Source organism: Dendronephthya gigantea, unplaced genomic scaffold (assembly GCF_004324835.1).
Source record: "Dendronephthya gigantea isolate DGI-Jeju-01 unplaced genomic scaffold, DenGig_1.0 000206F, whole genome shotgun sequence".
NCBI lineage: Eukaryota > Metazoa > Cnidaria > Anthozoa > Malacalcyonacea > Nephtheidae > Dendronephthya > Dendronephthya gigantea.
In genome coordinates this window covers 144841-161918 of record NW_021163216.1, presented here as the reverse complement: position 1 = coordinate 161918, position 17078 = coordinate 144841, and the positions used below count along the sequence as shown (strand labels likewise).

General features: G+C 36.3%; 1 protein-coding gene across 1 annotated transcript; it reads left to right on the top strand.

The window, feature by feature from the left end:
* The first annotated feature begins 6237 nt into the window (after nt 1-6237).
* LOC114539565 (slowpoke-binding protein-like) lies at nt 6238-17041 on the top strand. Its single transcript, XM_028560208.1, has 15 exons — nt 6238-6355; nt 7971-8038; nt 9201-9298; nt 9616-9684; nt 9857-10008; nt 10528-10638; nt 11590-11685; nt 12663-12748; nt 12981-13087; nt 13543-13643; nt 13763-13816; nt 14229-14288; nt 14570-14640; nt 15048-15113; nt 15666-17041. Exons 1-15 carry the CDS (start codon nt 6353-6355, stop codon nt 16240-16242), a joined length of 1719 nt encoding a protein of 572 aa, XP_028416009.1. The 5' UTR covers nt 6238-6352; the 3' UTR covers nt 16243-17041.
* Nucleotides 17042-17078: the final 37 nt, after the last annotated feature.

Below are 17078 nucleotides of genomic sequence, written 5' to 3'. Positions count from 1 at the left end.
TTAATAAACATTATTAATAATCGTTATGCTACATAAAGGAAAACGAAGATGTCGTGAGGAGCGGATCTGCGGTACCGTGTGAACGCAGCCTTGAGCTTTGTATTCAAAGTGCTTAACCTGAGAGAAACAATATTTGGACAAACAAAATTTGCATATAGTCCTAAGGGTATACTTTACACCAGCGTCCTTGACTACGACATAATAACTGAATGTATAATAGCGAAATTGACTACGCAACGTTCAGAAGCGCCGCATGCCTATCTTTACTGGGAACGGGTGGGGTGCTACCCCCAGGTTTTACCGACGAAAACGTGGCACATGAAGCCGGTATCATTTATAAGTTGAAATAACCACTTTGTCAAATAATTCCGACTAGAACTATAGGACTATTGGCGTGACTGAGAGAAAGAAACTATTTACAATTATATAATATAAACTTATAGGGATATAAGTATCGCAGTTCGTCCGTCATGATTAATTAATCAAGTTATGATTTAACAGTTGAACTCGCGTCTCGCGTTGCTTAATTCTAATCAATTTTAAGTTTCTGGCATGACTGGTTTGCTCGCGCGCATTTGTGCAGGGTTGGTGAATTTGCTGCGGTATCTGAATAGCAGTTTACCGCGCCGATATGGACTTGTTATAATGTTATTGGTAATTTAATACATTAGTTATCACTTAAAATGTATGCTTTTGCCATTCCTCGACTATAGCCAATGTATACATCCAAGCATTTATGTAGGTATATTTCATGTATTTATTTGATGCACACTTCGTTTTTCTTCCACGGCGGCTTTCACTTCTGTGATTCCGTACGTGAGACTGTGTGATCATTGGATGGAGAGGGTACCGTTTAGGTTTCATATCTTGGTGGAGGTACGCATGATTGAAAATGACAGTAAGAAATATTTAATGGACCTTAGCACGTTCGCATTGCCAACCTCGTTCCCTTCGCCGAGCTGGTTCGCTTCGCCAACCTCGTTCGCTTCGCCAACCTCGTTCGCTTCGCCGTGTTGCCGTCACCATCCTTACCGTTCCGCAGCGGGCAAAACTACCTAGGTTACTATACTCGCAGTATTTCATTGACTGACGCCCAGCCTTGTTGGGCCTGTCTGAGAATATTAGGGATAATTATGATTTAATATACGCGGTCCCTAATTTAAAAAATAAATTCATGACAAGAGTAAATTTAAATCTGAATAATTCAGTATGATCTTAGAAATGCTGAAATCAACCTTTCACTTCCCAAACCAAATACTGAAAGTCCGTTAAAGAAGAGCTTTGGGTAGAGTAAGGCTGTGCCATGGAATAGTTTGCTGAATGCGAGCTAAGCAAACAAAATCTTTATAAGCAGTTCTAAAAAATTGATAAAATCATGACAATTCTGTGTTAGACATCAATTAGTCTTATTTTCTAACTTCTTTTTAATTGTTGCATGGGTCTAATTAAATACTTTTATTAATATACTATTGGTAGTTATTTAATTAATTATATCTGTAATTGTGTGACGTCCCTCATGAAAATTACCACGGGTGATGAGGTTAGCGTGGTTAAATAAAGTCAGTTTATCTAAATACCTCTATCTATCTTCTGCGAGAAGATTATTTCAGTAGTAAATAAACAATCGTAAATAAACAATCATCTCAGATGACATGTTGCATGGTCGCGAGATACCAATTTGAACGATTATTTTGAATTCCTAAAAATGGTAGAAATCTGGCTGACGAAACTATAAAATAACTGGAGAGTTTATATGCTTTTAGTTATTGCCAATCTTGAATCGAATTGAATTGAATATACTGTAATATCACTTAAAACGTCCCCCGTGGAAATTAGTCGCCATTGACGAATTACCCGCGAGTGTATAAAATTAATATAGTTAGACGAAACTTATACCATACATTCTGCTTTCATCAATAAATTACACACAAAAACAAGAATGACAAAATGTAGAAAGACATCAATCGACCGATTCGTAATTCAGCCAAATTAAACAATTACACCAGGCCTTCCAGCGGTGTTAAACGCTAAGAGCAATATACGTCAACAAAGCATAATATAATCACACCGAGACTGGCATTGACAGACGCGCATGTCTGTTGGAATTAGCACACAGATTGCAGAATTAGCCTTTCTCATGATGACATTTTTGGGGTACTTTGAATATAGTATTCTTAAATTGGAGGTTCTCTTTCTGTTAGCCCCAAATCTATAATTTCTTTGTTTTTCAAGCAAAGGTTAAAGGTGGGTTCCAGTCGGTATATGCTTGCATATTGAATCGTTAAATTTCTAGAAATATCCTGTCCTGTGGGAATATTTATAACCATTTAACCAGTTCACTATATTCCTAAATGAATAACAGATTAAAGAAATTCAATACATGCGGAATTTGGAAAATTCTTAAATCATGCAGCCCCCAATGAGAAGAAAAAAACAACTAAAACATAAACTAGACAAAAAAATGCCCGTAAAAAATCTTTATTTTCGTGTGACATTCCTGCAGGCAAATATGTTAAATGAAAGAGGCCGTAAAGGCCCTGTTAAGCCGGTTTTCCACTAGCGATATTTTTCGCGCGAAGCGACTTGATTCCTTTGTTATTTGAGCAATTTGTTCCAGATGGTTGCAGTTGGGAGCTCTGAAACAAAAGTAAAATGTCGCTTCGCGCGAAAAATATCGCTAGTGGAAAAGCGGCTTTATACGGTGCAATTTCCACGTTTCATTCTCGTGACGCTCGCGCGTCTTACACGAGTCTACTTAGTCTACTATTGTTAGTGTAGTGCACGCATGCATTCAGCAACCCTCGCCATTTCACACAAAGCAAATAATTCCTTGAGCTAACCAGCTAGACTAAAGCTTATGTTATGAAGCAGCTCAAATAAGTCGGTAGAACAAACATATTTTAAGTTTATTTGATACGAAAAAAGGCAAAAGGCACGATGTTATAAAGGTGCTGTGTATTTTAAATGTGATGGGTTCATTTGTAGTCACATGACTTTAAATAGATGCAATGTTTCTCGCCAGGAACACGTGAAAAATTGTTGCCCGCATATGTCATAACAAAGTAAAGTGTTTTTTTTTTAAATAAATTGTTGGGTAACCACTGGCGTAGCAAGCCTGACGATTTTGTCCCGCCATGTAAATTTCGAGTTATTATACTGATTATTCATGTCTTTAGAAATCTATTGTTTTCACAGTCAGTGAACACAAAAATATTAGCATAGCGGGACAAATCGACAGGCTGGCTACGCTACTGTGTGGAACCGATGTATGTTTTTGTTCCTGTATAACAAAGCAAATATACACTACCTCGGGAAATAGTGAGTTTTGTTTTTCTTCGAGTCACAATGTTTCAGACTCACTATTTCTGAAAACAAAACTCACTATATTTCCCTCGGGAGCATACATTAGGTGTATAATGTTTTCTGACTGAGGTCTCGGTAAATATTTTTTTTGGTATGATAATATATCACTTGTTTTTTCAGTGTGTACCACAAAGAAAAACCGAACAAACCAAGGTAAACAACGAAATATCTATTCATCAATCATAAAAGACGGAATTTCAAGTGGTCAATTTCAACTAAACAGTCCAAAGGTTGCATGGCCAGGTGAACGTGATTAAATTGTTCTTTTCCATGGAAAATTTGACTCCCTGTGCAGGGGGTTGCAGGCGACATCAAAATTTCGTCACTCTCAAGCGATTCGCTCTTGACCAATGAGACGCTACGAACACCAAACTTTGACAAGTGGTATATAATAATGCCGGTTATTCGGCTTCGAATGTAATCTCTCAAATATTCAATCAGCAATTCAGTAATAAAAATCCATTTTTATTGTTAAAGCGATGTATGATGTAATAGCTCTTCATAATCGAGCATGTCTTTGAAAAATGACATGCCAAGCTTATTCAGTATATTGCAACAAATAAACTGCATCCTAAAGGCCCTGTTACACGGTGCAATTTTCCCTGCAACTTGCAATGCAATCTTCTTTTGAGAGATGCAAATTTGGCAAACTTTTGTCTTTATTACACTCCATGCATAAGGCGTTTCTCAGTATACTTCAATTTTGAAGACTCTTCACTAATTTACATCTGTTAAAAGTAGAATCGGAGTATAAGTTGCAAGAAAAATAGACCTTTTCGGTAATTACGTCACCACAATTTAACATCACAAAGTTTTAAATTTAGAACCACCTTAAATAAAATGGATTTCAAGTTTTACACTCACGAGCCACGTGCAAAGATTCAAAACATCATTTTTTAACACATGCATGAAAAAATTTTTTGTTTTGACCAATAACTTTGGAAATAAGCCATAACACGAGAACGAGGCTGAGGGGCTAAGACCGGTCATAGCTTATTTCCATACTTATTAGTCAAAATAAAAAACTATTTCTCATGCACGGGTTGTATAGAAGGATGTTTTGCATCTTTGCATATATGCTTGTGAGAGTAAAACTTAAGATCCATCTCATTTAAGGTGGTTCTAAATCTAAAACGATAATTTTGTGACGTAATTACCGAAAAGGTCTATTGCACTGTGTAAAGCCGGTTTTCCACTTGGCGGAATTTTTCGATCGAACGAAATTTTTCGCTCGATCGTCTTTTCAATTGTGACAAGTGAAGGGAATCTGCTACGCTCAAATTCTCACAATTCTAAAGAATATCAGACGAAAAATTTCGTTCGATCAAAAAATTCCGCCAAGTGGAAAACCGCCATAACATGGCCTTAACAGCAAATATATATATCATATATATATATATATATATATATATATATATATATATATATATATATATATGTCATATATAATGTCATATATATATAATATATATATATATATATATATATATATATATACTGAATAAACTAAATAGAGGCCTGCATACTAAGGTTGGCCTTACAGATTTTGAATCGTTCCTCGTTTACTGCTTAGTTCTGAACTGTATCCAAAATTTGATTACCAGTCTTTACAGGTTTAAATTACTATTAAATGTTACAATTACCATTGAATGTCCAAAGTGCATGATCTAGAATATGAATAACTTTGAATTGCGCTATGTGTTTCTACAAAGTAGATTCGTCATTCGTGTAACATGCACGAACGCCACGTGTACTAAAACGCGATTTTAGAATAAAGAACACTAATTTGTGCGGTCTATGTCAGGATAACTGCATGTACATGTACGCCACAAAAAACATGTAGGCCTAAACAATGTAGGGTTGCACACGCTAGGAACAAGATTATCAAGTTTTGAGTATCTTGTCAGGTTTCTTTTTTCTTTAATCTTTCAGTAAAAATATTATATTCGGTAACCATTCAGCAAAGAGGAAGTCACAAATAAATTGTGAAACCTAAAATTTTAATTAATAATTATTTAATTACAAAAATATTATATTTTTAATAAGTAAAAAATATATACATTAATTGCTTTATGTGGTCAACTAACTCTCTGTGTAAGATTGAAATAGTTTGAAATAGTTTTTTAAAAACATGAGAGTTAATTCTATGCCGTAGCTCCTCTATAAGAGAAAGATTTTTTCATTGTGGTCGTGTTTCATAGATATAATTTCGTTGAATTTTAAACATATTGGTGATATTTAACAGTTATTCTGCGAACTCAAGTCGTATATGAGCTGATAGCCGACGAGTATCGGCCATATACGACGAGAGTGAGCAGAATAACTGTTTTATTATATACACAAACTTTGTCGCCTTTTCGGTGCATTTTGGTGTGCTATTATCAACTAAAGCTTGGATTTCTATTTCACTCAACTCCCCAAATCTTTCAGCCATTTTGCATGTTTACTTTCTCTACTAGAGAGATATGAGCTAATATCTGTCTAGTAGCCAACCAATGAAATTGCAGCATACCTCATATCTGACGCTTGTGTATATAATAAACTATTATATCACCCTGCTTTAGAATGGTGTCAATTGGCTCCTATCCTAAAAGCTCAAAGATTTCCTTACTTCTTTTGTCACAAAGTTATAGCTATGGCCTATGTTTTAATTCGTTTGAAGATTTAAACACTGCAAGCTGTTTCATCAATCGGGAACAACTATTATAGCTCAGTGGGAACAACCTGTGTTTTCAGCGATGTAATTCTACGTCCAGAATCCAAGAATGTAATCTTAACTTTGATCCTAAACCCCGAAGGATTAGATTAAGGATTAAATCCGTTCCGAAGCAAGGATTTGCTCTTTGATCTAGTTGATCTAGTATGTACATTGAAGCGTGCAGACGAACTCGTTTATACATATATACACGAACGAATTGTATATATATGTATATATCATTTTTGTGTTAACCTCTAAAAGAAATGCCGTGAGAAGCGCGCTGGATATATAATGGTAAGGGATATATCTAATCCTCAGTATTTGCTAAAGATGTTTTATACACGTAACTGCACCGTGCGTGACATTTTATACTCAAAGCTCAAGGTGAACAGATTCGCTCATGTGATTTGTCTGCCGTTTGTGGCGGGTTTTAAAACTTCGCTGAGTTTATCGTTATACGGTTTGAATGAAAATACACAAGCAATTCTCAAAGAATTTGTTGTGATACTATGGTTTATAGTATCTTAAGTTGACAGAATCACATACATAAGTAAACTATATTATGGTATATAGGATTTGTTTTATTATTATGCACAAGTCATTTCATGCCTTCAACACCCCCTCCCCCCTATGGAGTGTTTTTTATTTCAACAAACCTTATTGCAGGACAACAAACACAGGTTGAAATTTGTGGAATTGTTAAAGGCAACAGTTTGAGTTATGCCACATTAGGGGAATAGTTACAAATATACAGTAGTTTGCATTCAGAACCCAGCATGTCTGCCAATGGGGTAAAATACAGAAACATATTCCTACCTGGCAAGAAAGTAGAAACAAGGTCTGTGTTTTGTGGTTTCGCCAAACAAAAATGTTTCCAGTTATATATAATTATACCTTAAGTGATACTGTAATTAGTATTCTCTGAGAGAAGTTGAATTGACACAAGACAAGGTAATAACAAGCTTTTGTCCCCACATTTCCAGCTCTTTCTTTGACTGGGTAAGGCAGGCTTACAGTTAATTTCACGCAATTTTGTCAATCATCACAAATTTGATTATAAAGTTCACAAATTCATTATGAACTTGCAAGCTTGCTGCAAGTTCAAAGTACTTAAGTACGATATGTACTTTGTGCATATTGTGCTTTATTTTATTTCTGAATTCCCAATGTTAGCTTAGGTTTCATTAATCAGAACTACTGGTACCCATTTCACTGGTCAGTCTCTCAACACTAGAAATGGCACGCAAAAGTGTCAGATCCAATACTAGCAGTATCTTGGTTAGAGATACTTGCATGATCAATGATTTACAACCATATATAATTGGGTATATACAGTAAACTACTCATACGCAGAACATTTTAGCCAAAAGTGTATGCATTTATGATTGACTCAGACTGACTGTGCATTTTGATTGTTAAAATGAACTAATCGGCCTAAAATAACACACATTAAATATGACTTTGCAGAATCCTCTATTCTGATTGGTTGATGAGTGGTCTGTAAAACCCATATCTGCCTTGGTCTGATATTTCACAGCACAGACCTCATGCTTGGTCAATAATCAGATATAATATGCCAATAATCAGTTATAATATGCCTAAAATAGTATATTGTGAATTTTTGAAATGGTAAATAATGTACCATTTTACAAAAGTAGTCAATAATTTTGCATTCTGATTAGATTACTAAAATTGTAAACAAATTTGCTGATTTTTCTAAAATGAAATCCCTCATTCTTATTGCAAATAGATTGTTATAAGTCATTCCATATCTGGTATTTGATGTTTCAACAGTTTTAAACAATGACATGAAACAATCAATCTTAATGAATCATGAGAGGTTGAATAAGCCCTCCTCCTAAACACTCCTGGCTTTACTCTTAATGTTACAATATTATTTTTCTTATAGTTGGAGATAATTGTTCAAGTGAGTGCGGTGATTGTTTCTGTAGTAATTCTAGCAATGTGCACATGGAGGTATTGTATGATTCATATTATATATTGATTTTGATCTATATTTAACCATAGGCAGCCTCAATCAATTAAACTCAAATATAACGAATTTTCTAAGCAAACTTAAGCAATTTTCCCTGAAAAAAGATGAAAATATTGGTTTGTGTATACGTTGTAATGAACAGAAATTATTGATGTCTGTTTTAAATAATTTTTTAAAACATTGCAAAACGATGAAAAAGAGATTATTTTAATCAGCTTACCTTCTGTTTTGTTGAGCGATAAAAGCTTGGATTGTTGAAACCAATGGCTTTTTGCCAAGTGTTTTATCACATATTTTTAGCTGTTTGTCAGCCATGCCAAACTGCACGTTGCTCGCGAAAGATAGCAAATTACTAATGCAACTGATCTCGATTAGGTTTTGGAAATTGCAACTGGAATTATATCTAAAGCCTTACGCTGGAAAATTTTAAAACATCCATCCAATTGTAATTACATAGCATAGCTACCAGAAACTTGTAAAACACAGAACTAATATTACGGCGCAAGGTATGGCTCTTATAAGAGCCATTCAAACAATTTGGGTTAAAATTCACTCACAGTAAATGTTTCGTTATGGGTGAATTTTAGCCGTGCTGTGTCAATAAATCGAGTGTAGTGTTAACGGGGCTTAAGAGGCCATGTAAATTTAAGATGTACAGACCAGTATTATGATGGAAAGTATGATTATAAACTATATATACTATGCCTATAGAGACCGCGGGACGTTACGACACACAAAAATGAATTGATGTGTTTTAGGATAGATTAAAAGGAATAGAGCCTCCTTGGACTTTGAAACAGAATACGGAGAAATTCTCATCAGTATTTTATCATTAATTTGCATAAGAGTCAGGGCAAGAGAACGGAATTTTGAAGTCGTCATTTTTAACCTTCTGAACAAAAATTGCTCGAACGTCTTCCTATAGCAGCAATATATTGTTGCTAATGTTGATATTTACAGCGAATATACTCCCAAGCAAGTGTATACTTCACAATGACGCGCAATTTTACAATGACGTGCAAATAAAAAAGTTCAACGGTTCAACTGCACTCTTAAGTCATTATAAAAATGCGTCAAAACACGTTTTGCGGAATATAGAACAATATTATCATCTCGTGTCTAACGTGTTTTGAATTACCTTAGCTGCCGTCGTAAGCGAGGATATGCTTCCATCCCAGATGAAGAAAACGTATCTGAGAAGTTAACAAGGGATAGACAATTTCAAAGACTTGCTTTAAAAGGTTCGTGGTGTATACAGTAATTATTCGCGGTTTAGTTTGTACTTCAGTACTTGTAAGTTATCGTGCTGTTGTCATATTGTTGGGGGGCGGGGGGGAGGGGGGTGCGGCAGAAACATTTGAAGTTAGGCAAATCAATAATAAGCTTATGAATGTGAAAGCCCGTAAGTTGTCGCGATGAAGTCGTTAACCACCTTTTACTGGCAGGGGCGTAACTAGAACGATAATTGGGGCGGGGGGGGGGGTGGGATTCCTATATTCAGTTCAGCCCGACAGATTCGCACCAGTTTAAGAACGCAATTTTTTTGTGTTATTTTTAGAGGCTCTCTGCCAGTTCTTTCTGAACTTGTCAGGAAAATATTCTTTTGTGGATCAACTAGATGATATTGGTAAGTTCTTAGAACATTCGAGGTGCTAGACCCCAGTATGTTTAGATGCATATATTTCTGCAGTGTTATTGACGGTTCCCGCTTAGCATAGGGATAGTTTTTAAGTGAAAACAGGCCTCTATGATACAGTAGAGAAAATCAGGTAATCGCAATCGTTTTGTGGCTTCTTTAGGCTGTCGCCTTGGAAGAAGTTGGTTTATTGTGAAAGAAAAGAAAGGAGAAAAAATGCTGCTTGTTTTAACTAAGAAAAGTAGTGACTGTTGTCTCACTCTTACAAATACGACTATCCAGTTACTCAGAGATCTGTTTGAACCGCTTGCCAGGGTACGTGTGAATTACGAAACTCTTAATTTTTATTGATCAAGGAGTATGACAGGCAATTTTGAATGCAGGAGATTTGGTATAGTTACAGCTACGTATAACGATAAGCACTTTAACATTATTTAACCAACTGAAAGTTGTTGCAGCACAATATATGGTTACAAGTGCAACACGAAATATTTTCATTTCATCCAAATCGCTATTTTAATCGGCAACATCATATACATTAACCATTTAGTCGTATCGTATATTCTTAGATAAAAATATTGAAAATAGCTACTTTCTTTTGCGGATCTGCAAATCTGTAAGGACTCCCCTTCTTCCTAATTTTGTCTCGTCACCTGCAGGTGTAAACTAATATATTATGCAGAACTTTATGGCAGTACACCTTGATGAAGGCAGACTTTCAGCAAGTTGAAAATGTTGTATCAACGACTTTTCGATGGCAAAAGGTTTCATTAGAAACACAAGCACCGAAGGCTGATAACAAATTTTAATCCTTTCTTTGTTTCACCGTTATAGCATCCATACATATATCCTGTGACAGATATTGGCGTGTTGTCTCAAAAACCCTTTGTTTTTGTTGTGGAACCGTTTAGCAAAAAAGGGACGTTGAAAGATTTGATTCATAAGGTAAAGACTGTGTTTAAAAATGAATGTTCCATAGATCTTCTAAACAGGGGCCGGTTGTATAAAACTCTTAACTACATTTTGCGTAGTTAAATCGTAGTTAATTCAGAAATACATAACTCTGATTGGTCAATTCTGTCATTAACTATAGTTAAAAGTTAACCACGTTTTATACTACCGGCCCCAGTAATTTGTCTCTATTCTAATAATATTCTAGTTCTCGTTTGCATGGTGACATCAATGAGTAATTTAGCTTGTAGGTACACCGCGTATTTAATATTTAGTGCTTTGCAGAATTACTTACGTGGTGTACCTACAAGCTAATTTACTTATCTCTATCCTGTTTCCCTATATCCGTTCCGCATTTTATCCCCATATATATCCGTTCCGCATTTTAACCCCGTATCCGTTCCGTTCCTTTATCCATTCCACATCCGTATCCGCATTTTAACCCAACCCGAGTAAAGATATGCTCAACACTGTATATTAGATTCTGAAAACGTTTTTAAGCGTCATATTAATTCTAGAATTATAAGAGTTTCTATGAAACGATAGCTGACGAAACCGAAGTCCTCATAATCCTCATAGAAAACGAGAGCAAGTGAAGTAATTGTTTTTGTGAAGACTATGCATAAGAAACTCTCTACAGCCAATCAGAATGCAGCATTTGTAATTAAACTAAGTTTTTACTAAAAGTCCCGCAACCAAATACTCCAGCATCTCTTTATTCGTAAAATTGTTATCACTGTACCCACGGAAACATGTGTCGTAATAAGTATAGGTAACCATGAGACGGCGAATAAAAGTGATTTTTAAAAATTAAAAAAAAATGGGCGAGTTTTCAAACATAACGAGTTCGTTGAATTGTCAAACTTTCTATACCAAAGACCCGGTCTTGTACTGTAGACAAGTCAGTATTTTGATTTTAAAACGCCTTTCATCTATATTTTGTAGAAAAGACCACGCGATGTTTGGGCAGGTAAATACCGAGTTCAAGGCAAGGCGCTGAATGTTCTCGAAATCAAAACGTATGGCAGGCAAATATTAAAAGTAAGTGATATATTATTGAGAATAATTTCATTTTTGGTTATAGTCTGGAACTGGCCAAGGTTCTTCTCAGAATATTTTCGATAGGTCTTTGGGATTCGAGATTGCATGTGAAAAAGTTGTACTGATATCATTGTAAAATGCGTTATACGTTGGACCTGCACTTAGCTATATGATTGCACGTAGCTATATTTTCTTTAGATATAATCAAATGCAAATATTTCTTTCGGCCCAAGCAGATAATAGCACCTGATATTCCGAAACAATGACTTAAAAATTACTGTTGAAATTAAGTTTCGTCGGGATCCTGAACAGTATATACGCATCCGTATCTTCCTATGGAGGCACATAGACATCGGGCAACCCCATAAATAAATATATAACATAAAAATTACCGTTTATTTTCTCAGGTGATCAACACCTCTTTGCTTCGCTCTCATCCCAACCCCCCGCCGCCTTCTTTCACCACCCTGTGTTTTTCCTACAGCATTTTTTTACAGCATTTAATTAGTGCGATGTGATTGTGACACAGAACCCACGGATTGCTTCTTACGCCTGTATTCTTAAAGCTCACTCACACTCAAACTCATTGAGTGGGAGATCTTAATCTTCTCATAACGTTTCAATGGCGGTATTTCCAGCCGAATAGGGGCTTGATTTTCAGTGATTTACCTTATATCTTTCCATCTATTCAGAAAAAACTTTCTCATTGATCAGCATTAACGAAATTTATATGTCACACTCGATGAGTATGAATGTGAGTGAGCTTTTTGAATACAGGCGTTAGTGTGTTCAGGTGTTTGAATATGGGATTAATATTTTTCACATGCTCCTACATGCCTTGCACTGTTAATCCCATAAAATTAACCTGCTGAAATATAGGAGGGCAAACGCAAAGGCTAAAATTTGACCACAGTGGACTAGTGCTCCTATCAACGGTTTGAACTACGTTTTGATATCGTCTTTTCTCTTCTTTGCAGGCTATGTTGTTTTTACATAGTAAAGGGATTCCAACAAACGGCCATGTACACAGTGGAAACATCTTCGTGAAGAAATGCGTTTGTAGGTAAGTATGAATTTATAGCGTCTTTCCACTAGCATTTTGTCCTTGGATCTCACCGTATAGTTTGTCTTCCCCGTATAATACCAAGCAAATGTCGCAAAGAGAAAAAGTGGCAAATTGCTTTGACCCTGTCTGTATAGCCGTCCTTATTGATCTACACACTTTTTCTGGTAAGGCGGCACGCTCAAGATTCTAACGGAGGAAAACTTGATTGATTAACATCTAATTTTCTTAGGATCTCGGGTTATGAACAAGCCATTCTGGGATTCAAGTCACGATTATATCCGAGGTTATCAAGAGCTTTAAAGAAGAATAAATATGCCATTGATTCACTCTGCTTTGGTATGACATTAATGTCTTGTTTGAAAAGATTCGTATCAAAACATCCATCTGTGTTACGAAATTAGGTGTTTCTCCTTGTGCAACAAAAAATGCGTAAAATGTTTGTACTCCTTTTAGAAAACTGAAATCCAACAATCGATTCCAAAATATTCGTATTCTTGACGTGAACGAATGTGAAATTTTGATCAATATTGGAATGACAATATAGACCTTATACATAATGACGTAACAAGCCGTGACACCTGCAGGGAATTCTGGTCTTAGTAGTCACGGCGGGAAATTTTGAAGTTTGAATTTTTCGCTGTGACTATTAAAACCAGAATTCCCTGCAGGCGTCACAGCTTGATACGTTATTATATGCATCAGGTCTATTTCTTTGCATTTTTTACGCGCGCTCGCTCTGCTTGGCCGTTGACCTCTATAATTGATACTATGACACGATTTTCTACGTTTAGGTCATTTGCTGTATGAAATGGCGTATGGTCAAGAATTATTTGATGCAAAACCTGGTAAACTTCACTATGAGTTTTGCTCGAGAAGCGTTGAAGTTGGCGAGGTATGTTTGCATGAGCAATACTGTGTGATATTCCGGCTGGTTGGTTGGGTAGAATATTACCACTGGTTGGTTGAGTAAAATTTTTCGTAGCTCATTACATAAATTATTATTTATTTCAGATTTTAAAGTATATATTTGGAACAGATGACTCATCCTATCCCGATGTTAAAGATGTAAGCGTCTCACGTATAAACAATAGAAAAATTATCAAAACATTATACACTTAATGTGTGCTCCCGAGGAGGACATATTGAGACTCGAGGGAAAACAAAACTCACTATTTCCCGAGGTAGTGTTTTTGTGTTTTGTAGTGAAGTGCTTTGTTATATAGGAACAAAAACATATACGTTACACAACAATTTCATTAAAAAAAAAACACTTTACTTTCTTATGACAAGAAGCGGGCAACAATTTTTCACTTGTTTTCCGGGCGGGAAACATTGCATTTATTTAAAGTCATGTGACTACGAATGAACCGATCACATTCAAAATACACGGCACCTATATAACAATGAGCGCTGAAGCCCTCACGTCAGCTGAGTAACTATTTAAGGTAGATAACCGCTTATACCATTATATTTCTAGATACTACACCACAGATTCTTTCAAGGAGCAGATGGTTTGGATCCAATCGACCCAGATTCGGTAAGATAGCCTACAAAGCCTCGAAGTGGATTTCGCGGGGTGTGAACAAAGTTGTAGGCATCACGTCTTGTGCTATAGCGCCGATCTTTAGTTTAGATGTTTGAACTAGTGTCGATGTAATTTTTATTTTTACAACTATTTTTCGATTTTGTGATATTACAACAAATCTTTTCACCAAAAGATAGATCAAAACGCAATTTACCCATAGTGAAATAAAGAACTGGTTAGAAGTTTTGAAATTATGGGATTCATAAGAACTAAATTTTTCGTTCTTCTTTTAGATCTTTTTCAAACCTCAAGTAACTCGAAATGTTCTCAAACCTTTCAAAAAATATTTCAAGAAAATGCGAAGGTATTACACTTGTGAAAGCATGCATTGATGTTATATATTATAGTGCGAGACTCCTCATTTCCTTTGTGCATTAAGGTCCCTTTATTTTCATGCAGAAAAGGCATGCTTTAAACGTTAGCAATTCAAGCGAAAACCATTTAGCTTTGTGAACCACTGATTATAGAGACAATATGGAATATGAATCGTATATATTTAGGACAAGTGTAAAATTAACATTATTCAACAAACAGCTGAACTATGTTCAAAGTTAGGCAAAAGACCATTGCTGACAATGTGTAAATGTTTTTAAATGCCTGTTTCCTTGCAATTTTATTGTTTCTTCCCGCAATAACTGCATGCATGAACACAATTTGGCTGGCGTTTATGCCATTTGCTTGCATTACGAAATCCACTGAAATTTTTCGCAGGAAATCTGGCAAAGACAGAAGTGAGGTCGGAATGGAGGAAGAGGAATCCCCGGACATTTGGAAGCGGTACGTCCAACTTATTACTGCGTGCGGAATAATCATGCATATCTTTACTCTGTTGAGTTCCGCGTTTTCACGTTCGGTTACTATTTTTCCTTTTCGCTGCTTCTCAAATCTGCTTGACACTGGACATGAGAAAATTTCTTTTTAAATTCCCGATGAAGAGATTCTTTGCTTGCCCGCTATGTATTTAACAATTAGTTGCCGAAGACGACGTGATATATTCAAGATAAGAATCAACATAATTTCATAAGACTTTGTAATTACTTCACTTCACTTCGTTATTTGAAAAACAACAGCAAAAAGCTATCGTCACCGGTCAGTGACTATCAATTCAGAGACAATGAATCCTGACCAATCAAAATGCAAAAAAATCAATAGTCACCACAAAACTTATACTAACAGCTAATAGATAGCAACTAGAGTGGCCAATCCGGTTGCAGCATTAGCAATATAGAATTCGACTGAAATATATTATTAAGTAGTGTGATGTTCTAGAAACCTAATCTTCTAATAAACAACCACCCTGTAAAAATACATGTAATGGTGGCATTTCAGGTCTCGTGAAGAGGATCACAATTTCCTGGTCTCTTACGAAGCTGAAACAGAGACGATCTCTAATCCCATCCTAAGCAAACAAACACATGCATCATCCACGCACGTACCTTCGTCACCTACGTATATTTCATCATCACCCCAACGAACACCGCCCATCGAAACCCGAAGGCCGCACATTCCTGCTGAGAAGCAAGACGACAAAGCACGTAATGAACCACGCGATGAGCCAGCAAGACCTCTATTCGGAGTGGAAGCGCTAATGGACTCTATAAAACAGGCGATTCAACAGCGACATGATGCGTTTGACCATTCAGATGAAATGTCATCTCGTCGCTCGTCTTTTTCTTCCGCATCCCCACCCAATTCACCGATGCCCCTTGATATCCCTCAACCACAATCAAAACAACCTTCAAATACGAGTAAACCATCCCTTCCCAACAAACCCGCTCTTGCAGCTAATACTGATCAAGTACCTCCCCCCCCCGCCTGTCCCGAAAGCACCCCCGCCTGCCCTCAAAGCCGGGCCCAAGCCTGCCCCCAAAACACCCCGTACAAAAACGAAGGAAAGCTCGGATAGATCGCAGTTACTTAAATCTATCGAACAAGGTTTGAAATTGCGTAAGACAGTTTCTAATGACAGGAGTGCGCCGCGTGTGTAACACGTCTCACAAGAGGCAAAATTCTACGTAAAGTAAAAAAACTAAGGTAGAAACAGCATTGGCCTTGCGGATTGAGTATATGAGTGCATTGGTATCGCTTTGATTGTTCTTAGATGAAGTAACTCCCCGTTTTGCGCAAATGTACAGTATGTTTCATTAGCAGAAATATTGGACAACATGGCATGGCCGATGTATGTGAGATAAAATTTTCTCCAAAAATCATTTTAACACTGGCTAACGCCAAAACTTCGCATCAAATCAATATCCTGAATATCTTCGCTGTCATTTTGCAAGATAAATATTAAACTCGTATGGTTTTAAACCGGAGGTTCCAGGGTGATTTCATTTGTGTGAACATTCTTTGTATAAAGGGCCTGTATTTTCTGCAAATGCTACTAACCTTGGTGATATGAAGTCGAAAAACATGTCAAAATCGTTAATAACCGCGTAAGCTCTGCTTGGATAAGTCCATACGTCAATGCTGCTCCATAAACACAAAAATCGCGCCAAGTAAGTTCCCAATGCAAGTTAAGTTATATCGCCATATGTCTCTTTTAAGAAGCCGCTTTGTTTCTTCACTGATTGTGCTTAGATCATGGAGCATTTTATAAGAAATTGAAGAGGAATAGTTAGCTCTCTTTGACCTTCTACTAGACGCCATTTTGCTTCGCCACGAGATTTACCGCTGAAATATGATCGCGGGAGTTAAAAGGCAAATATTTCTGCTAATGATATTTTTAACCAATAATTTGTG

What these genes read in the sequence shown, in the direction of transcription:
- LOC114539565 (XM_028560208.1), top strand. An exon ending in CTAGCAATGTGCACATGGAG is followed by an intron (nt 8,039 to 9,200) that starts GTATTGTATGAT and finishes GAATTACCTTAG; the next exon opens with CTGCCGTCGTAAGCGAGGAT. An exon ending in CCTATCCCGATGTTAAAGAT is followed by an intron (nt 13,817 to 14,228) that starts GTAAGCGTCTCA and finishes TTATATTTCTAG; the next exon opens with ATACTACACCACAGATTCTT.